General features: G+C 36.4%; 4 protein-coding genes across 4 annotated transcripts in view; 1 reads left to right on the top strand and 3 right to left on the bottom strand.

The window, feature by feature from the left end:
• The window catches only part of LOC135847155 (uncharacterized), a 28,269-nt gene extending 16,503 nt beyond the window's left edge, over nucleotides 1-11,766 (bottom strand). Inside the window, exons 1-7 of the mRNA XM_065366593.1 lie at nucleotides 11,576-11,766; nucleotides 11,312-11,497; nucleotides 11,113-11,243; nucleotides 10,884-11,010; nucleotides 10,669-10,794; nucleotides 10,055-10,144; nucleotides 9,827-9,964 (exon numbers count right to left, since the gene is read on the bottom strand). Of these exons, the coding sequence (XP_065222665.1) occupies nucleotides 9,827-9,964; nucleotides 10,055-10,144; nucleotides 10,669-10,794; nucleotides 10,884-11,010; nucleotides 11,113-11,243; nucleotides 11,312-11,497; nucleotides 11,576-11,684 (907 nt within the window). The 5' untranslated portion in view covers nucleotides 11,685-11,766. The remainder of the gene's footprint in view (nucleotides 1-9,826; nucleotides 9,965-10,054; nucleotides 10,145-10,668; nucleotides 10,795-10,883; nucleotides 11,011-11,112; nucleotides 11,244-11,311; nucleotides 11,498-11,575) is intronic.
• LOC135847150 (uncharacterized) overlaps nucleotides 10,141-23,140 on the top strand; it is a 68,581-nt gene continuing 55,581 nt past the window's right edge. Inside the window, exon 1 of the mRNA XM_065366587.1 lies at nucleotides 10,141-10,297. The gene's annotated coding sequence lies outside the window, so the exon portion shown is untranslated. The remainder of the gene's footprint in view (nucleotides 10,298-23,140) is intronic.
• LOC135847156 (splicing factor C9orf78 homolog) lies at nucleotides 11,847-13,340 on the bottom strand. Its single transcript, XM_065366594.1, has 6 exons — nucleotides 13,141-13,340; nucleotides 12,948-13,059; nucleotides 12,729-12,874; nucleotides 12,426-12,650; nucleotides 12,204-12,337; nucleotides 11,847-12,118 (listed from the first exon to the last, which is right to left on the bottom strand). Exons 1-6 carry the CDS (start codon nucleotides 13,251-13,253, stop codon nucleotides 11,970-11,972), a joined length of 879 nt encoding a protein of 292 aa, XP_065222666.1. The 5' UTR covers nucleotides 13,254-13,340; the 3' UTR covers nucleotides 11,847-11,969.
• LOC135848390 (uncharacterized) lies at nucleotides 14,744-15,973 on the bottom strand. Its single transcript, XM_065368291.1, has 6 exons — nucleotides 15,802-15,973; nucleotides 15,464-15,735; nucleotides 15,308-15,373; nucleotides 15,117-15,236; nucleotides 14,853-15,012; nucleotides 14,744-14,748 (listed from the first exon to the last, which is right to left on the bottom strand). Exons 1-6 carry the CDS (start codon nucleotides 15,881-15,883, stop codon nucleotides 14,744-14,746), a joined length of 705 nt encoding a protein of 234 aa, XP_065224363.1. The 5' UTR covers nucleotides 15,884-15,973.

The following is a 23,140-nucleotide window of genomic DNA, read 5'->3' as shown; positions in this document are numbered from 1 at the left end:
ACACATTGGTCCGATATTCGCCACCAGATGATTTGGGAAAGGAATACACTTAACAAGTAACTTGCACACGATTCACGAGTATTCCCCATAGTCATTTTTTTCCCCTACTCATGCAGTTATTTCCGTTTCATAAAAAGACAAATTCGAATACTCGTAAGTATACCGAGATCTAGGTCTTGGCATAATACCTATAATTTTTCCCAAATTTATACACACATAGTACCATCAATCTGTATACTACGCCATCGTTCAGTACACTGAAAGATGCATTTTCACACACCATTCAAAAATCATCCTTTACCCAATTAAAAATCCTATACTCGTAATCGTAGGCATAATATATGTTTAATTAACACATTACTATGCGCATTTACAGTTCAACAACAGCAACAGCCCATACGTAAGAATACATATAACGTGTTTAATTTTTCTGTTATAGACAATAGTCAAACGACGAGATTTAAATATTATGCTACTGTAGGATGCAAAGCCACAAACCCCCCTAAGAAACCCGAAATAATCATCGATACATTGTGGATAATTAAATGGTTCCCAGCGCAACACAGAGGACTCAGTAAATGATGCGAGTTATGTGACAGTTATGGGCAACTAGAAACACTGCTGCTTACTACCTCATTAAGATACTACGTAAGGTACAAAATTCGAGCAAGGCCAGCAGCAATAGAAACAAAATAATTGCCGGCAATGCAAGTAATAAGCCTGCATTACTCCGACGATTCATAGCAATCTCTATGAATTCGCTACTCTGAAAAACTGAACTGTATGCAAATTTTCTCGACTCGTCTGGCGATTCATTTTAGTATAGTCAGCATTTTTTGAAAATTTCATTCATAAGTCCAGACGAAGTGCTACCACTTCTAGAGAGACCATTCGGTAACCAGTCTAAGGCCATAAACACGTCAACGTACGAGGACATAACTGTCATTCAAATCACTTATTTTTTTTTCTCTATCGCCTATTTGAGCATTTTATTTTTGATAATTACCTCGCCTTCTTATCGATTCTCACGCACAAGTGCTCATTACGGTCACATACACCTAAAATTTATGGACCCAGAGGTGGGAATAATTTTTTCAATCTAATCTGTATCAACTAAACAGTTGGTAAAATCAAAATAAAAGCGCTACCTTTTTTCGAATCGAACCTTATTATATGTAGTGCTGGGCTCCACGCAACATCTCTCAACTTAGCTGTGGTAAGTTTTCGACTTTGCTTTACCTATTCGTTTCCGAGTTTTGCTTTTCCAATACAACTTGATCTGGTTGACTTATATTTGAGTAAGTCAATTGGATCTTTTTTGCATCGATTTCGCGATTGATCATTTGTGTCTTTGTACCAAACTGCTGTGTTTGATTATTTTTCCAAATCCGTCTCAAAAATCTCGTTATTCAATTACAGACGTCGACAAAAGCCCCATTAGATCACTCTTCGATCGATTTTTCCCGATTTTTTGTTGGTCATCTTTCATTTCAATAGAATTTCCCTATTAATCGCAATTTTTTAGTGAAAAATGTCGATAACCATCTTCCAGATTTTCGAATGATTTCAATTTAATTCGTCTAGAATATTCCCCAAAATTTAGTCAATTTTTTGGAGATAACTTCCCTAACTTTTTTCGATTTTATCATCATTTCAATTTCCCCTCACGATTATGTCGTACTGCGAGATAATCTGTGACCAATGCAAGCTATCCTTGGCCTTGCCAGGACCATTTGCAAGAGCCATTCATGACGATATCTACATAACGGCGTGTCGTCACCTTTTTCATTTTGGGTGCCTATACCGATTGTATATACACTCCACCATGAGAACAGAACAAGGTGCACCATGTGTCCCATGTCCCCATCCGTCATGTAACCAATTGATCCTAGGATCCGATTCTTTCTTTGTTGACCAATCTCTACGAATATTCGAAGTGCTCAATACCGACTCTAGAGTCCAGTCTCTAGTGAATCAACTAGCATTACAACGAGATTACGTTACACGTATTGAGATGGTATTGGTCAATGACAATATTACCCTAACAAGTCAGGTGGAAGATTATCGAAAGGAATACGCCAAATTGACGACGCAGTATAATAGGCTCCTAGATCATCAGATAGGAAACCTATTCGCAAATCTACGTCCGAGAATGAATTCATCTACCGAGTCCCAACCTTCCTCCTCTCAAATGGAACCCGTCTTGCCACAACCTTCGATTTCCAACTCAGGATCTCCTTCACCCTCGTGGCGACGAGTCCAACAATCATCACGATCCGCCTTTGCGAAACCACAAAATCTTTCTTGTGGCTCTGCACCAATTCAAAGACCGGAGCCTGTAGAGACCCCGATCCCAACGATTATCAATCCTCAAAATCAAAATATCCAAAATAACCCAGTGACCCAGCCCATAATATCGCAACTCGATTGCATAAATATGAACGAGCCGATTCCATCAACCTCGTCTGACAGCTCTAGGGCTCCAGACTCCGAAGTTGGCAATATTTCAGACCACGTAGCTGCTACGAGGTTAAGATCAAAAATTCCCCCGCCAAAACCGAAAAAGGGCACATCTGCGGACAAAAACCTTTTTCGTAAAAATTATAAAGCACGGTTCGGCTCCGATTCAGCCGAGTTAAAACCCTTTTATCCCATTAATTCCTACCCGCACGGCTTTACTGCCGCGGGATATGAAATTTTGGAAGATACATACAACGTCGCATTTTTCGCATACAATATCTTAATCATGGGGGATGGACACGCCAATGGTATTGCAAAATACCTAGGTGTGTCTAAACCCAATGAAAACCTGATTGATAATAAAATGTACCGTAGAGACATGCTGGCGTCCGGACTGCTCTCATACCTCGGGACGTTTAAAGAACTTCCAAAGAGAATAATGATTTCAATTGGAAATTTTGATGTGGAACGAAACACGTCATATGAACACTTCTTTTATGCATTCCAAGCAATCTGTCTGTTGTTGAAAAAATTACAAGTTCAACAACTCATAATCCTCCCCCTCATACCACATGAGGATATCAACCAAACGACTTTCTCAGAAATCAACCGAGCCCTAAATTTTGATTGGGAACGGACCCTCGGAGGAAGGGTTTTCCACACCTCAGATATATTCGAAGAACTCCACAGAAACAGGGCTGGAATGGACCGAAAAGGTCCCTTCTACCCATCTAACTTATATGCCAATATAATCCCGACAATGCGAGACAAATTCATCCCTGAGGTATTACGAAAGCAAACAATAATCCTAAATCCTAGGCCCCCTACACCTGACGTAGATATTTCGTCAGAATACACTCCTCAATTACTACCACTTGATTTAAAAATCCCTAGGATTTGCTTGACCCCTGTAAGGATAGCTCCCCGTTCAACCACTAATCCTTCCACACCCTCAACCTCTTCTCACCCAAATACGACAAAGGCAGTAGCAGTACAAAGCACACAAACTTCCTCCGACGAAAACAGTAATCTCGGAAAGATGGGTAAACTGCGTCGCCTAGAACGTCGAAAAAATGACGATAACGACAGCTCAGTTCGACATGTACGCCGACGCACCGATCGAATCGTGCGTATGGTAGAAGCAGCCATAGAACAGGCAGAACGAGTCAGCTTGCCGTCGATTAATTTGTCACGCGAGCGCGCGACACTGCTTTATTCTGATTCTAGATACTCCAATAACGATCAACGGGTACCATCGCAAGATGAAGAGATAAGTGACACGGAAGCCGATGAATAAAAACGACTACCTTAGCCGAAACCAGTAGAGCTCTGGATCACTGGAAGTGCCTAATAAAAGTGAAATTGAATCTTCCCTGTACATAATTAATCATTTATTTTTTTTTAATCTAACCCTAGAGTTAAGTATAAAAATAAAGCATGACTAACTTTTCAGACCCCCATCTATACACAAGATACAATAAGTAAGTATTTTTCGAAAAACACACTAATAGTTTGTTTCCCCACAGAATTATTATGACTCAACAAAAACGCAGTCCTGAGTAATGATCCATATTAAATGACGATGTCGAGAGATTTCATAACTCGAAAAGCTGAGATTCGTTGATAATAATACTGTTGGCGACTAAACGATCACATCTTCCCATCACAAAATATCCGTAATTCTTCAACAATTAATTTTTTACAAATCCACATTATTCAATAGTCCAGATTTTGTATTCTACACTCATATATGTTATACGCATCTCTATTCAATTTTTGCATCAATAGTTCTACTCTTATGCACGTATTGTTTTTTCATGCTATGTATAGATATTACTCACTTAAAATTAAGCAAAATTCTAGAATTAAGCAAAATTTTTTTTTGATACTATTACGCAATCTTTTCAGACCATTTTTTACATTCAGTCTCCTTTTTCAATAATACTAGAACCATATTTTTCTGCACTTATTTTTATGCAATACATTATGCTCTTAAAATTAGATAAAAATTTTAGAATTACGCAAAATTTTAGAATTAAGCTAAATTCTTTGAAACTATATGCATTCTCTAGAGAATAGGAAGGTAAGACTACAACACATTCGCAAACTTTTGAACTTTTTCAATTTTTCTTCCATTTTGATGGGGGTATGAATTCAAAAATGGGGAAACAAAAACTTAAAAGCTGCGATATGACCACTATAAAAAATAAAAGAAGCTGGCTTTTCGTAATTATCATATTCGCAAGAACGTTTATTAAATTTATAGGCCAAATTAACATAATGCTACTTGATGACCAAGAACCACTCTCGTTGGCAGAGTACATACTTCGCGTATCTATTCCATCTAAATTGATAAGGAAAATCTTCGCATCGAACCCATTAGGAAACATTTGGCTACAAAAAACAGAAGGGCCGTTTTAAAACTCAAAAATTTTAGAATTTTCTTACTATTCTCACAAAAAACATTACCATTTTCGATCCTGTTGATTGACACTGCGGTCTCTGATCATCAAGCAATTGGTGTCTTTGATTGCGGGGAAAAAAGTCAATGGCATTTTTATTCAAAATTCCCACCCTCCGACCCATCTTGTGAAAACCTGTCACCTCAAAATAGTCTGCAGATCAACGCAGCAAAGTACGGAGGGGCAGGGGTGGCGCATCCTCCCTTGTTTGGAAGGGAGGGGAGAGCGGGGTACGGCATATTTTTCCTCTTATTTTTTGTGATCCGTGCTTCCCCCCGTGACCTGCTGTAAAGGGGTCAACCCCCGGAAGGGCATATGATATGAGGAAATATGCCTTCATCACGTAAGGGATGATTAATAAAAGCATCGCCGTAGTGATGAGTATAAGAAACATCGCCGTAGCGAGGATTAAAATAACAACTCCCAAAGACTGCGCAAGTCTGGTAATGTGAGAACTTCTTCTAATACATTTTGATGACAATTCAATGTCATCAATAGCCGCGCATCGAACGATGCACCTACGACTATAAATTGAGCAACACAGCCACGAGCCGAACTAGTTGCAGTTGTTGTATTTTCGGGCAAGTTGCATTCCCAATTAAGCTGCATCTCCTACTCGGTGGTCGCAAGACTACCGAGTAGTTATATCTAACATGATTTGAATTTAATTAGATCTCGTATTCGGCGAACGCGCGAGCCGGTTCTTGGTCTCAAAGTGTATTTATGTAAGTTAGAAGCGGATGAGTTCCCTCTACAAGGACACTCATCTCCTATTTTTTCCGATCTCGCCCACTTCTATAGTGGTTAATATTATTTCGCTTCGTGATTAAAATTATCGATCGTAATTCTTCACGTTCTCTATTGGGTATGTTTCCCATCCTGCCGGCCATCGGAACATACTTCTCGTCTGGAAAAGCACCCTCAGTAAAAACAACCAACCCCTGCCGACCATGTCTAGTATTAGGGACATACCGAAGAGGCAGGAAATATGGACAGTTTGTGAACCTGGTGAGAAAGTCACCTGCATTAATAACACATTTTCTAGGAAATGTGTACAGTTTCAATGGGTAAGCAATTACCACCCTCATTATCTATTAACGAATATTAATTATTACATAATATGCCAACTCGAGTCTAAGGTAGTAAAATCATTTTATACTCGATTAACCGATAGAATATGTATCTTTAATCATGTTTCCGAGCAACAATAAATCATATTATCTTGTATGTATGCTTTTGATTGGTGATTGGAAATTATTTCTGTGAAAAGTGAGTAGTATGACTGAGACCTCTCCGATATATTGAGCTAACCTGGCGAGGCAAATATTCACTACCTTAGGGAATATTTCTAAACTTCAGTACGTAGGTAGAAATTCTGATAAAATCTATCTATCTCATTCATGTTTAATCTCACTATATCAAAATTTAGACCAAAAATGAGGGAAAAAATCAAAATTTTACCAAATTGACCGAGAAAGCTGAAATTTGGGATACACCCTATTTTCGACATGTCAAATCGATTGGAAACTGTTTCAACCCGTTTTGAGCAATTCTGGAGCCTCCAGCAGATTTTTGAAACTCGAAAGTCCCACAAAATTTCACCAAAATGGAGTTGGAAAGCTGAAATTGATTCTACAAACTAATTTCAATACGCTACGAAGTCCATTGCAGGGGGATTTCAAGTCGTTTTGGAGCATCCAGCGACTTTTTGAAAATTCCTGAAGCCTTCAGTAGATTTTTGAAACTTTAAATTTCCTAAAAATTTCATCAAACGGAGATGGAAAGTCAAACTTCATTCTGCAAACTAATTTTAATACGCTACGAAGTCGTCTGCTGGTGGATTTCAAGTCGTTTTGGAGCCTCCAGCTACTTTTTGAGAGGTTGTTTATGATGTTTTTTGGAAAATTTAAATTTCCAGGAAGTAGCTGGAAGCTTCAAAATCATTTGAATCCACCTTGTAGTCGACTTCATATCGTATTGAAATTAGTTTGCGAAGTAAGAAATTAGTTTGCAGAATAAATTTCAGCTTTCCAACTCCATTTTGGTGACATTTTGTGGGAATTTCGTGTTTAGAAAATCTGCTGGGGGCTCCAGAACTGCTCAAAACGGTTAGAAACAGTTTCCAATCGATTTGGCATGTCAAAAATAGGGTGTATCTCAAATTTCAGCTTTCTTGGTCAATACTGAGATCTTAATCTTCTTTGCAGCCTAATTCCATCTCCAAATGTCAAGATAAATTATTTCAGTCAGCCGAAAGTTTTGAAATACTGACTATATCTACTGACAAGGGAACCTCTTGAGGTGTCACACTCCGATTTGAACGAGACCAAGATTTTTGGAAAGAGCATAGTCTAAAACCCCCAAAACCAAATTTTCAGCTGCCCAAGTTCATTTTTCGATTTTTGGCGATTTGTGTTTTTTTTTTAAAAGTACGTACTTGATCAGTGAAAATAGTCAAAATATGTCCCAAAACTAGTATTAATTACCCAAATCCAAATTTCATAATTTCCAGCCATTCTGGAGCCTCCAGCGCGATCTTTCAATTTCTCCAGAATTTTGAATTTGCTCCAGAAGGAGTGATTATGAAGTTGGGCTGCTAAAAATCGAGTTGTATATTACACTCGACCTGTTTAACGAGTTTATCCACATTTGAGCCGATTTTGAGAGTGACACCTCAAGAGTGGTTTTTTGAACAGCTTTTTTCAAAATTAAAAAATCAAAAAAAATCAAAATTTCTCTCGTTTGTGTGGAAATTTTCGAAATTGATGCGAATCGCTGTATTTTGTCCAAAATTAATCCCCCAAATCCAAATTTCACAATTTCCATCCATTCTGGAGCCTCCAGCGCGATTTTTCAATTTCTCCAGAATTTTGAATTTGCTCCAGAAGGAGTGATTATGAAGTTGGGCAGCTAAAAATTGAGTTGTGTATTATACACGACCTGTTTAACGAGTTTATCCACATTTGAGCTGATTTTGTGAGCGACACCTCAAAAGTGGTTTTTTGAACAGCTTTTTTCAAAATTAAAAATCAAAAAATCAGAAGTTTCCAGTTTGTGTGGAAATTTTCAAAATTCACGCGAATCGCTGTATTTTGTCCAAAACTAAACCCCCAAATCCAAATTTCACAATCTCCAGCCATTCTGGAGCCTCCAGCGCGATTTTTCAATTTCTCCAGAATTTTGAATTTGCTCCAGAAGGCGTGAATATGAAGTTGGGCAGCTAAAGATCGAGTTGGATAATTACACTCGACCTGTTCAAAGAGTTTATCCACATTTGAGCCGATTTTGAGAGTGACACCTCAAGAGTGATTTTTTGAGGTGTCACTCTCGCTCCAAAACTGCTGGAAATGGTAGAATTTGCGCTCCAGGGGTTAGTTCTTGAAGAAATGCAGCGATATGCACAAATTTTAAAAATTTCCTCACAAACGGTTATCTTTTGATTTCTTTAGATTTTTTAATTTTGAAAAAGCTGGTCAAAAACCACTTTTGAGGTGTCACTCCCAAAATTGGCTCAAATGTAGATAAACTCGTTAAACAGGTCGAGTTCGAGTATAATACATCACTAGATTTTTAGCTGCGCAATTGCATATTCATGCCTTCTGGAGCAAATTTAAAATTCTGGAGAAATTGAAAAATCGCGCTGGAAGCTCCAGAAAGGCTACAAATTGTGAAATTCGGATATGAGAGGTTAGTTTTGGACAAAATACAGCGATTCGCGTGAATTTTGAAAACCTCCACACAAACGGGAAACTTTTGATTTTTTAATTTTGAAAAAAGCGGGTCAAAAAGCCACTTTTGAGGTGTCAGTCCCAAAATTGGCTCAAATATGGATAAACTCGTTAAACAGGTCGAGTATAATACACGTAACTCGATTTTTAGATGCCCAACTGCATCTTCACGCCTCCTGGAGCAAATTCAAAATTCTGGAGAAATAGAAAAATCGCGCTGGAGGCTCCAGAACGGCTGGAAATTATGAAATTTGGATTTGGGGGATTAGTTTTAGACAAAATACGGCGATTCGCGTCAATTTCGAAAATTTCCACACAAATGGGAAGCTTTGGATTTTTTGGATTTTTTAATTTTGAAAAAAGCTATTCAAAAAACCACTCTTGATGTGTCACTTCCAAAATTGGCTCAAACGTGGATAAACTCGTTAAACAGGTCGAGTATAATACACAACTCGATTTTTAGCTGCCCAACTGCATATTCACGCCTTCTGGAGCAAATTCAAAATTCTGGAGAAATTTAAAAATCGCGCTGGAGGCTCCAGAATGGCTGGAAATGGTAAAATTTTGATTTGGGTAATTAATATCAGTTTTGGGACTTATTTTGACCATTTTCACTGATCAAGTACGTACTTGTTTTAAAAAATGCATAAATCGCCAAAAACAGTCAATTTTGAATTTTCAAAAATTCGCCAAAAATCGAAAAATGAACTTGGGCAGCTGAAAATTTGGTTTTGGAGGTTTTAGACTATGCTCTTTCCAAAAATCGCGGTCCCGTTCAAATCGGAGTGTGACACCTCAAGAGGTTCCCAAGATTGATGAAAGCTAGCTAAGAAAAATGCCTTCGAAATTTACAATTTACAATCGTAGAATAATGGCAAACAAAGTCATGCCCCAATTTAAGCTAATGCGAATGGAAATGAAAAAAAAATCAAAAATTTGATTTCATCACAATAATTTCGCCATTCGCCTTCATTCTGGGTATATGGCAACACCAAAAGCAGCCATTATCAGTTGAATTTGCATGAGTCATCCAGGTCATCCTATTTGTTTGTTATTGTTTGAACTTGAACTTCGGATTGAAAATTTCAGCATTTTTCTTTGGTGTTTTACTTTCAAAAAATTTCGTGGTTTCAATTATGTTAAAGTGATAAACTTCTTCTTTGATGCCTTTCTAACCTTGTGTTTCAATCGAAGAACTGTTCCCAGAAACAGTAAACGAGTATGGATCCTTGTCTGCATTCCATTCGATTGCACAATACTCTTGTTTGGATTTCACGCAAATTCCATAGTTGATCCCTCGAATCTGCCGATTTCCTGAGTACAGAATGCCAGGTGAGTGTTAATTAAATGAAATAATACCCACTCGAGTAATATAACTACGATGTTGAATTTATAATCGTATACTTCTGCTTTCTTGAAGTTTCAGTTCACCGTAATTGAAGCTAGATACGGTCCCAGAAGTACCAGTGAAATACATCAGACATCCTGAAGGTGCTATAAAGTGATACACAAATGTTGAATGAGTAATATACTAGTAAACAGACAGCAAAATAAATGTTCATCGATCACGTGAGACGTGTTTATGGAATGATTTGGTTTACATGCTGAAGGCTGAAGATCCATAATATTTGAAATCATCAACCATCGGTATGTTTATTTTCATTACCAACTATTTACCTTAGTTGTACCTACTCGAGTACTTCAATACTTAATCCCAATTTCATTACTACGATTACCTATCTGTTATGTCGTTCAATTCCATCGACGATTATCTACCTACCCAAAAAGGTCTGAAAAATGCTACAGAGAAGTATACCGAAACGTTACAGGCTGTGACGGCTTTCATGAATACATATTAAGGATTTAAAATAGTAGATAACGTTTATTTACCGGAGAGACAATAAGATGAAGACGAGAGGAGCGGAATTTTGTTAATTTGAAAACTTGTAAGATACTTATGAACATTATGTTGATGTGATTAAAAATTAATAAAGCTTATAAATAGGCTTAACGCTTACCTAGTAAGCTACTCTCGCAAGGTATTTGTTTAATTTCCATATTCCACATCCGTAACACTTTTTCAGCACCGTTTGTATCGACTGATAAAACAAGCGTATCTTTACCTTCGCCGAAATCAACGTAAACTGCGAACCATATTTTTGAAATTTATCCCAGATTATTAATAAAATTTTACCATCGAACAATAAAGAAAAATATCGAAGACAATTCGTACCATGTTGACCTTTATTTTCGCCGCAGATTTTATTCATCGTACAATCGCTAACGGAGAAGAAATCGTTTACACATTTTCCTTCTTGGTTCGGTTGCGCTAAAGAGAATTCTTTGAACTCGATTCGAAGCTGTGTAAATATACATATAAAATTAATTATCAAATAGGCGTAAAATCGCACTTAGGATTTGTCCTTTAGTTGATAACGTGCCTAAAAATTTTTCAAACCTACTTGACAAATTCTGCTGTCAGTTTTTTTAACCTTCAGTAAGCATTGTGAGCCTCCTTTGTACGCCTGAGGGTGTTCCGGGTTGACGAAATATGATAGCTCTGAGCTCGTCTCGGTTCCACATTTTACATAATCTTGGAAATTATTTGTTCGGTGAGAGCTTATTAATTGACGATATCTCGTTAGAGTTTAATTAACTTACTAATACAACAAACGGTGGAATCTGTGCAAAGACCGGAGGCAGTGCCACCTGTTGAAGTGCAGTCTGATTTAGATGAACAGAACCCTTGTAAACCGCAGTCTCCTATACAGGGTTGTTTAGTCGTCGTCGTATGTTGCTTTCTACGTTTGAATGAATTTAACGGTATAATTGGCGGTAGGAAGAAGACTAAAAAGGGGACTAGTTAGTAGTTGAACTTCTCGTATTATAAAATAAAATTATTTTATTCAAAGTATATAAACTTACAGCTTTTCTGTTTGTAATTGCTGTACGTAATCGAACGACCATTTTCACTGGCCTCCGGTACTTCACCGGTCACAACACTCAAACTTGTTAGTAATAAAATCAGTTTCATTTTGAATGTTTCTAATCAACTTACACAATCGTAGACTACACGACAACTGGGCAACGTGGTCATTGTCAAAGATTCAATATCTTTCAACAACTAGGTGTTAATTTAGAACAAATATTCTAAGGTCTATTTTATTCGTACTCGTACATTACCAGAAATAACGAGTAGAAGCGAAACGACTTAATATTTATTTAAATATACAATCAACGTACGTTATAAAAAAAAAATCATCGTAAAGTGACACATTTTTTACATCTATTTACAAAGTAGATTCGAATAAATAAAGTTTCAATATCTACGAAATTGTTTCTTGAATCTTTCGTAATGATAATCGTCAGTAGCTTTCTGTTCTTTTTCGAGTGGTCGTTTTTCTAATTTTTTCTTCCTTAGTATTTCATCTTTTTCGGTCTTAGTTGCCGATCCATCTTCAATATTAACTGAAATATGAAAAAAAATTGTCATACAGGGATACTTTTATGAATTCGAAGCTCATTAAAGCTATACTGTGAGTTGGATATTTACATCTGTTATGTTGAACGAAATTCACAGCCATGTTGGTAGGAACGAACGAAGGTTGTCCATCGGTTTTGTTTTGTCTTTCTCGCATCAATTTCAATTTTGCTTCTTCTGTAGCTTCAATATTTTTTATTTTTGCTCTAAAAAAAATAAATAAAAACAGTTTGGTCAGAAGAATAACTCGTAATTTCGTAAATAATATTTTAAACTCGTGTTAGAAACACTTACTCGATTCCTAAATCAATTTCCGGTATTCCGCTAAGCATTTGATTCGAAAGCATCTCCTCAGAATGTCGTATCGATGATACTTTCAAATGCTCGGGTAATGACTGAAGAGCAGCTTCTTCGGGTGAAAGGAAATCAGAATGTCTACCACGAGCGTTACCAGATTCACTTTCGTCTTCTTCCTGGTTCTTTTTCCTTTTGCTTAATTGCTCTTCTATGTACTTCAACCTATGTATTGAAATAAATTCGTATTATGTTTAAGAAAATAATACTAATCGAAGATGATAAGATGATGAAAATCGTTACATTTCGTCGTCTTCGTCTCGTTTATTTGTTTCGGCTGAAAATTGTGTTCCTATTCCGGTATCGTATGCGTCATCGTTATTGCTCAAGTGATCTTTCAAAGAATTCATATCAACCAGGCCTCCAGTTTTCAGTTTGAACGAATCACGCTGCGATGAAATAGAAATAATATAATCTATGAATGTAAAAGCAGTGAAATTAGTTTGGAAATTGGTTCAATACTTGAGGGGTTTCGTCAACTGATTCTTTTTCTTCGACCATCAGCGTTGATAACTCTATACCGTTGGGTCTCGTTCGTAGTTTCTGTATTGATTTCATTTCTTCGATTTTTTCACTGTGAAAGGGAAATAAATTTGGTATTTTGAAGAGTAAAAAGTGTAGTTCGAGATGAATGAAGGTCTGAAGTTGAACTTACGCTATGTTTTCTATTTCATCTTCGCTTTCGCTGCTGCTTTCTGGTCTTATTGGTCTTCGTAGAACGGCTTTCTTTTTGGACACCTTTTTGAACATTGGTTTTTCTTCGTCCATTTTTACCGTTGCCTTTTTTTGGAGGAAAAGGAACACTTTTCGTCAAAATTTTCAGGTTTTATCAGTTGATGAACTTTTTTTTATCAAATAAGTGTTTGTTTATGAGTTTAGTTTCGAACTTGGATGATAGATGGCGTTAAAATTGTTACAGAATAATCGAATTTCGAAATTACCGGTATTTACGGTAAAATTGTATACAGTGTTACCATTTACCAAATCAAAAAAATTGAAATTTTTTCTGAAAAATAAAAAATGATTTTTTGATGATTTATTAAGTTTGATTGGGTAGGTATAAATTAATTTTCAATTTTGATTTTTTGGAATTGATTAGTTCGGTTGGCTTGACATTTTTCTTTCCAAAATTGAGAAGAATTATTACTTATCAAAAACAAAACAAACATATTCTAATGGATTTTCCGAAGTACCTATCGATGTTTGGATTGAATTGAATCATTATGAATGATAAGTAAATAATATAAACAGAAACTGAAATGAGATTGATGTATTGTTTTATTGATTACTGATTCATTATTGAAAAAAAAAATGTTATATGTAGAAAAGTTTCAACAGCATTGTGAAAAATTAAAACAAAACTTATCAGTTTCATAAAAATTAAATTACCCTGAAAGTTAATGGAAAATTGAAAATTGAATATTGATTTGCTCTCTACTTCATTTCATCGTCTAAATTCGTTCCAAAATACCCAGATCTTCTGTAAAATATCTCATTTTCTCGTCAATTTTCCCAGTTACATCATTTTCAATCATTGGTGTTTCAGGATTTCCAGTATACTCGGGAAACTTATTCAAATGCAGGTCTAGCCCAGAGTATATTATAGGAAGTTGTAAATTCCGTATATTATCTTCAGTAACAGGACATGCATAGGTAAATCCTGTTTCACTATTTTGATTTTTTATCCCCTTCCATCCTTTCAGTTCATTGAACTCTGGGCAAATTCTACTATCTTTATCTGGTTCGGTGGTGAGATCGGTGTGAATTACAATTAGAGCTTGGTAAGATCCACCAGCTATGATGCATTGTACAACCCGAAAAATTATCTCTGGAATGAATAATTCTTGAGAGTTTATTACGTATGTCAAGTAAATGCCTTCCTGATTTTTCCCTTTGCTTACACCAAAGTGTAGATTTGTGGTGTGAGGCCATATCTGAAAACGAGTGTTAATTTTTAATAGGTACTTCTTTTGATAGAAAATTCAAAAATTATTTCTTAAGAGATTCAGTTCCTTACTCGACGTATTGTGTACAGATACTGATCAACTTTCTTCAATTGCTTTTTGGCGATAATTTTTGGAATGAATGCTGTATTGAGATATGTACAAGTGGCGAGCCTTGATGCGAGAGTGTGAAAGAATAGCATTGGTAGTATTGGTGTTTCTTGTAGGCAATCGTCAGGTTTACACGATAAATTATAATTTTTTGAATTTAATTTTGAAATAAGTGACGTCGGTACATCCAATGGTGAGTGCGGATCATCCTGTTGTGGAAAAAATAAAATGAACAGTGAATGCGGTATTCATATGGTTGGGCGATATTTAATGCAATGAAAATAGGCACGTAACGTAAGTACCCACTACCTACTTACTTTGGTTACGAATGTTTTCCAACCACCTCCTAAATTATAGTCTTCGCATTCGATCATATCAAATTTATAATAATTTATTTCGTCTCTTTCGAACAATGTAATTTGTCTTACATGTTCTGTTTGACCAATCGATAGTACGTGTATCCAGAAAAAAACCTACGAGATGTACATACAACAGTAATTCTCAATTAATACCGAATTACTTTTCGTTTCATTGGTGCGTTTATCCTTCTTTTATAAACTAGAATCATCTATTTTACCAATTTTTCAATAATTGATTCCTCGTCAAGTATATGGAATATTGTATTTCCTTCGCTTTTGTATCTGCGGACGAAATCACTGCTGGGAGATTGTTTTTCATTTGGTTTGCCGTTAGTGATCTGTCGAAATAATGAAGTAAACATTAACAACAGTTTATTTCTCATTTTCAATAGATTATGTTGAAGCTTACTTGTCTAAAATTGTCGTATTCGTCGCATTGCAATTTTATCTGCCCTTCTTCATACTCGTAGTAGAGCTGCAACATTAATCCAAACATAAATCTATAGAAAATTGTAGCTGCATAAGTTATAATTTACGTATAGGTAATATCGAGTGCATTATTAACCTCATAACCAGTGAGATACATTTTCTTCTTGTCGTCCCAAATTATTGAGGGTTGGAATTGTCTGTCGCAGATGTTAATTTTCATATTTTTTTCATTTTGAGAATTTGAGGATATTTTTCTAACAAAAAGGCTGTTTCCAGCTATAGAATCGTCGTCGTCGAATTTCTTCTCTGGGTCTGTGGAAGCTGGGCAAGCTGTTAGGCAAGTCTGGCACAGAGCGATGGGTTGTCTCGCCTCTATCAACTTTTTATCTTCATAATTGTAAATTAAAGCTGCAAAAATGATCAATTGAGTAGGTAGTTATTTGTTGAATTGAAAGCATACGAGTTTGCATTTACCATTTTCTGACTTCGCCTCTGCTGGATGATTATTGCTCAGAAATAATATTTCAAATGATACAAAAAAATACAGAAAATTCATTATTTTCCAAAAAATATTTCGAGGAATCGAACAAATTGAATCCAAAACTTTGAATGGCGGCGCACGTTGTCAAAGAGCCTGCGAAGTGTGAAGGTAGGTAATAGGTATATCTTATACCTAGGTACAGTTCTACTGAAAATTTTCATTTTGCCCGCATACCTCAGATTTGATGAATCATGAATGCTTTTTTATTGATACAAACGAATACATATAACAGCTGTTCAAATACACGAATACGTAAGACATTGTATTGTAGGATTCGCAGTTGAAGTCGACATGTGTCACAAGTTAATTCTACTGATGTTACGTTCATGTTGAAATTTTCCATATCGGCCATGAAAATTACATATGTGATTGTCAGAGTAATAATTTATACCTAGTGATACTGATATTATCAATATCTTAAACAATAATATCAAAATATCGACATGGAAACCCAATATCAATGATACATTGATGTTATTGGGTCGTCAAAAATTGAGCAAAATATATGCGTGAAAACAGCAAAAAATATAGCAAAAAATTGAAATTCAAAAGAAATTACTTCTCAAAAAATGTTTTATATTTTTGTTTCCAATCAGTGTGCTTAATAACAACATTTTCTGACATTCCAATGTTTTTGCAATTCGCCACTTTTTGTCAAAATTGCCAAAAAAATCCTGTTTTTTGCCAAAATTGTCGAAAAATACATTTTTTTGCCGTTATTAAAAAAGTCCCAATATTTTTTGCAGAAATGACCAAAAAACTTTGTTAGTAGCCAAAATTTCGAAATTCCTGCTTTTGCCTAAATTTTCAAAAAAAAAACTTGTTTATGTCAAAATTGTAAAGAAGTTCCTTTTTTGTCAAAATTATAAAAAACTCCTATCTTATGTAAGAGTTGCCAAAAAAAACTCATGTTTTTTGACAAAATGTTCAAAAAGTCCTGTTGCTGAAATTGGCAAAAATTCTCGCTTTTGCCAGAAATATCCTAAAAAGTCTTTTTTTTGCCAAATCATTGTTAAAATTTATTTATTTCGTAGTACCTATTAAAAAAAACTTCTGCTTTCGCCAAAAGTTTCAAAACTCCTGCGTTTAATCATTGTCAGCTAGTTCTATGTACTTTTTTGACAAAATATTGTAGACAAAGACCTTTTTTTTGACAAGTTGTCCAAAAAAATTCTGTTTTATGCCGAAATGGTCAATAAAATCTTTTTGTTAACCGAAATAATCTGAAAGTACAGCTTTTGCAAAAATTGTCAAAAAGTCTTAACGTTTGTCTGAATTTGTCTAAAAAGGTGATAGAGGGGAGATATGCCGGACCTGTAAGGGTTATATAGGGTTAAGTATATGTGTTGGTAACACTGATCACGCGTCGCGACACAGGGCTACAAGCCCACGGAGCGGCGCTGCGGCCGATTGTTATATTGTTGAGGTACGTAGTGATCGGACGTGTCGACGCGGTATAATCTCGGTGGTGTATCATAGCCATAATTGGCAAGAAAGCGTATTATATTAGTTTTAATTGTGTTTAATTATAAGTAATTAGTGTTAAGTGTAAAGTATCGTGTTGATACTAAAAACCTTCTTCAAAGGTATTTAATTGTGTTTATTCTTTTACGTTTAATACATAGTGTCTTACACGTGACTACATTTGATTTATTGTGTGATATAATTGGTATAGCCTCCAGCCGGGGTAAGTAATATTCTCAGAGTATTCAGCTTATGCAAGTATCACCAAGTGGTACATAATATCATTATATTTACATTGGCGCCCAACGTCAAGTACTTTTTATTTTTCTGCTTATTGTCTACAGACAAATAGAGAGCCGCTAGAGCTCGTACACGCTTGCTATTTTTCTTTTTGGTGGTAAATCCGCAATAAAAGATTTAAAAAGTGGCTTTTAAATTACCTAGCAATAAGTAGGAGCTTTTATTTGCATTTTCGCGTAGGTTAATTTGAGAAAATTAGCCAAGAAGAGGCGAAGCGAAAGCACTTGAATCAACGTGGTACGTGCTGCCACCGCCGCCCCGTCCAGCCGCCGAATTCGGAGAACGGAGCCGTTGTCGCTGCCGCAACCTCGGACGATTTTACTGTCGCAGCTGCCGCTGCACCTAACGTATTTTTTACAACACGAGGTGTTTTCGCGCGTTTTTAAACAGCGTGATCTACCACGTTGCGTATATATACGCATTTAATTGTACATATTATTATTTGTAACTTGTATTACTTGTAATAAAATTTATAACTACACAGTAGTGAATTTATTTTGGCGCGTATGTCAAACTTGAGACGTAGTGAGAGAAGTATAAGCCGTGTAGATTACAACGAGGTAACTCTACAAGGGGGAACTCATAGGCGCAGTCGAACACAAAGTGTTCCGAAACCGATTTCTGAAAAGCAAAATCAGAAAACTTTGGAAAAATCCGATATCGTATCAAACGAAAACATGAACGACAAATACACCTTCACTCCTCGTAGCACGAATATTCCCGCCCACCCTCCCGGTGAGGACGATGATATAAAACACCTACGTAATTTATTACAAGAGTCATGGAAATATGACAATACACAAATGCAAACAATTTTTGATAATCAACGCGAATTAGCATCGCATATCGAAACAACAAAATCGGTAGCAACTGAATCGAGAAACATCGCTCAAACCGCAGCTGAAAGTGCGTCGACATCGGCGTCACACGCACTCGAAGCACGTAATCAAGCGCAAGACGCAGCTACAAACGTACAATACGTACGCCAAAAATTAGATGAACTAAATGATTGGGCAGTTAATTACTCAAACAAACACACGACATTAGATGAAAGCGCTAAAAAGAAATTTATAGAAAACGACAAAAGAATGCAAAGCATCGAACAAAATGTAGCTGAACAAGTACATTTAGTGAACAATTGCACTATCAACCAAATGGCACTTACAAATACAGTATTAAAAATTCACGATTCGCTACAAGCAAATCCACAACAACGTGCGATCACAGGCGCAGACACGCGACCAACGAAGATCGACTACGCAGCTATGCGTAACGCTGGCGTGTTCTTTAACGAACATCGACGTTATTTCCCATACGAGTACATTAATGCGTTTGAAGAATACATTCTTGGATTTAATGTGACTGAATTTATGAAGGCCGCAGCCTTCCGCGCGAACATAGACACGAAAGACCAATGGGCTTTCAAAAGTATTAACTTACAAGTTCATGTATATAACGATTTACGCACGAATTTTTTAAATTTCTACTGGAATGCAAAAGCACAGCAAGATGCTGAAAACTTTTGCGATGACGCAAAATACTGCCGTTCGTTACCAGAAATCATTGGATTTCTGATACGATGGTTGGAAAATTTCAAAAATTCCACTATTAGAGATGAAAAATTCATCGTTGACATGATGAGAGATAAGACACCAAAAATGTACGCATTATATGTCCAAAAACTGGACCTAACGATCGACGAATTTATTGAAATCTTAAGACAAATCTCGAAAAAAGAACATAATCCCAAACACAAGGAACTAAAATATACACCCGAAAAATTTACGACACAAAATACTAACATACCTGATTTACGCACAGCGCAAAATAATCTACTAATACAACAGCAGCAAATGCTACAAAATTTCCAACCTAAATTTACACCGGAGCAATATGCTCAATTTTACAATCAACAGATGAATCAAAGATTCAACAGACCTCAAAATCAAAATAATTGGAATCAAAATGGTCAAAGATTTCAAAGACAACAAAATAATAACCAATCAAATGGCGGCCAACGCCAACAAAACAACAGATTCCAACAAGGTTCACAAAGACCACCCCTACCGATACAAGGTAGGCAACAACAACCGAACACGGATACAACGGTAGCTATCTACAAACCTCCACAAGGAGGAAATCAACAACAAACATTACCAGTGAAACAAATGGAAATGGATGGCGTAATGCCAGACTACGGTCAAGAATACACCCCCGATTACGGGTATGATAACTACGGCAATTATGTCGATTTCAACAACACAAATTATGATAACAATTTGGATGATAGCTACCCAGACACAGCCTCTAATTCATCGCAGAATTATTTCGATACATCGATGATCCAAACACAAGCACCTATGGTATATCCATATCCAACGGTATTTCAAGCACCCACATATTATCCCTACCCGCTAATGCAAATGCAAATGCCGACTTTCATGCCACAGGTAGATCCAAATGCGCTCGCAGCTCAACAAGCAGCACTACAAGCGCTAAATGAACAACAAGCTGCTCAGCAACAACAAGTGAGTGCACCTCAAGCAACACTCACAGCGCCAATAAATGCATTAAACCAGGCTACACAGCAGCAGGCTACCCAGGTGACTATATTACCTCCTCCGAAGAAGGAGACTGAAGAGGAGAAGAAGAAACGTTTAGAAAAAGAAAAAGCTGACAAGCTTGCGGGAAACAAGTAGAGCTAGGCGACGCGGAGGCTTCGTCTAGCAAAATGCTACCTCCACCGATTATGCAGAAAAATGCATTCACAGAAGACTATATATGGATAGGTGACGGCATCGTACACTTTATCAGACGAGGAACGGTACGCAGAGCCGAACAACTACCAGAATATATAAGGGACCAGATCGACATTAGAACATTACGAAAACTAGTTTGCAAAACCAACTTTCCAAAAAATGCCAAATACATATTGTCCGCAGGACAAATTGAATTTAATCACTTTAATGCGCCTACTGAAATGGTAAAAGACAAATTACGTTTAATCGTAAACGCACTGCTAGAAAAAGGAGCGGAACGAATAATACTATTAATGCCAATAGCAAAACCACCGAAAAAAGGTGAACAAGGCACGAGCCTACATTGATACAAAGAGTATCGCAAGATGTTCCAAGAAATAGCAGACGATCACCCTAGAGTGACATTTCATAAGCAAATAGCTTACGAATTTTTACGCACTGAAACAGTCGAAAGTAACAAAAAAGGATGGTTCATTCAACCCGAAGAATCACCAAAAAATGAGGTTATGCCGATTGAGGCTACTTTTCACTATTGTCAAGAATACGACAGGTATTATCCTGACATGGCGATGTACCCCATAGTAATGGACCTATTATGCAAAATATTGCTAGATGTAGACGATTCAGGCGAAGAAATGCCCAAAACAGGTAGTCTATTGAAAGAACCAATAAGCTACGTACGAGAAAATAAATTCAGCGAATGCTGTACACAAAAAGCTCAAGACAAAATACAACTTAATCGCAACATGATGAAAACTTTAGTAGCTGTTTTAGCTCAAAAAGTAAGTATAGATCCAGCTACTGGAGAATACATGCGAAGAGAATTTCGATCACAAGAAAACGGAAAAGCCGAATTCGTAAGAATAACTTACGATCCACCTACAAAAAGTGCACAGCTTTCAAAACCCTACAACGCAGAAACGGCAATCAAGCCGAGATCAAAGAAACATATCTTAGAAGAACAAAAACAGATCGAAGATGAAGATAAAACCGACATAGAAAATGAGATAAAAACATTTGAGGTAAAATCCTTGAACATGAATGGTACTATACCACCTGATAAAACCATACAATTTGAATATTACGAATACGAGTCAATACTCGGACTAAAGAAAATAAGAATTGACAATTTTGGAAATAGAGAAATCTATGAAGACAATGCACTACAAATGGAACCAAACAACCGCCTAAATGCGGCAATACTGATGATGCCTGACATAATGGATTTAAATGATGTAAAATTATCATTTGTGGGCAACTTAAAAGAAGATCCATGGATTAACATATGTAGATATGTACCAGATGAGGAGGAAGATGAACATCCAAATCAAATAAAAAAAGTTGAACTAACATTAGAGCAAAAAGCTTTAGACATTTTAGAATTTATGAAAACAAATGAGAGTGAAGCTCGTCACGAAACAAATATACAACGACCAACAATAAACACAGAAGATTACTACTGCGCAATCCCCATATTTATAGACAATGTACCTATACCAGCTCAGCTGGACACGGGGGCATTGCCCAATGCAATGACAAAACCGGTAGTAGATTACCTAACAAGAGAGCATCCTCAATGGATCAAATACATAAAACTGGACCACCCAGTAAACTTAAAATTAGCTGATAATAAAATCATACGAGCAATGACACATATTGTAGAGGTATGTGTACGCATAGGCAACCGCATGCTAACAATGCCATTTTTTATACTAGACACAGATGGATACAGCGTCATAATTGGTAGACTATCACTAAGGTACTTAGGTATAAAAATTGACTGTGAGCATAGTCAAGAACGAGCTATCTGCAACCCAAAGAATGGTATACCGTTCACAATACCCTTCCTCACAGAAGATGAACGTTTTGAACTAACACCTAGATTTGGTTATGGTAATTTACCATTGAAAGCCATGATGGTATTTCCACAAAATGTACATAGTACAGTACGAATGATAAAAAATCATACACAATACCTAGATGAAGATTGGGCTCACGAACAGGAAAAAGCCAGAGAGCTTTACAAGAAAAATATGAAAATAGACTTGAACAATCTTGTCATCAAAGGATGGATTACACTTGAAGAAGCAAATAATGCTTGGAAAGAACTAGAAGAATATTGTGACATTTTCAGCTTTAATGCTGGTAAATACAAGGGCGAACAAGTCCGATTCAAATTTATAAATAACATTAAAGAACCTGACTTGAAAAAATGGAGAGGAGAAAAATTCCGACCCTCACAAAAGATAATTGAATCTTTACGACGAGCTATATCAAAAATGCTGAAATTAGGCATAATTAGACCTTCAAGGTCAAACTACATAAACACCACAGCTCCAGTAATTAAAAAATCTGGAGACATACGTTTATGCTTAGACGCTGACGAATTAAACGCAGTTTTACAGAAAGTACTCACTGAACCAAGTCCGATAGAATGGATAATTTACGAGAATACAAGTGACAAATATTTTTGTACTCTTGACTTTACGTCAGGATTTTGGCAACTTGTTCTACATGAAGCTTCACGAAAATTCACAGAGTTCCAAGTATGCGGACAAGTTTATGAGTTTTGCAGACTCCCTTACGGTTTAAAAATATCAAGTGGAGAATTCGTCCACATGATGAACCAAGTTATTCCTGACCAGAAAGGAATTACAAAATTCGTCGATGACGTGAAGGTATCTGGAGCTACATTCCAAGAAACACTAAAGAGACTACTCCATGTATTCGAGCGTATTCGTGAAAACGG

The sequence above is a fragment of the Planococcus citri genome, chromosome 5, assembly GCF_950023065.1.
Source record: "Planococcus citri chromosome 5, ihPlaCitr1.1, whole genome shotgun sequence".
Classification (NCBI taxonomy): domain Eukaryota; kingdom Metazoa; phylum Arthropoda; class Insecta; order Hemiptera; family Pseudococcidae; genus Planococcus; species Planococcus citri.
Note: the sequence above shows the minus strand (reverse complement) of the source record. Positions and strands in the feature narration are given on the sequence as shown.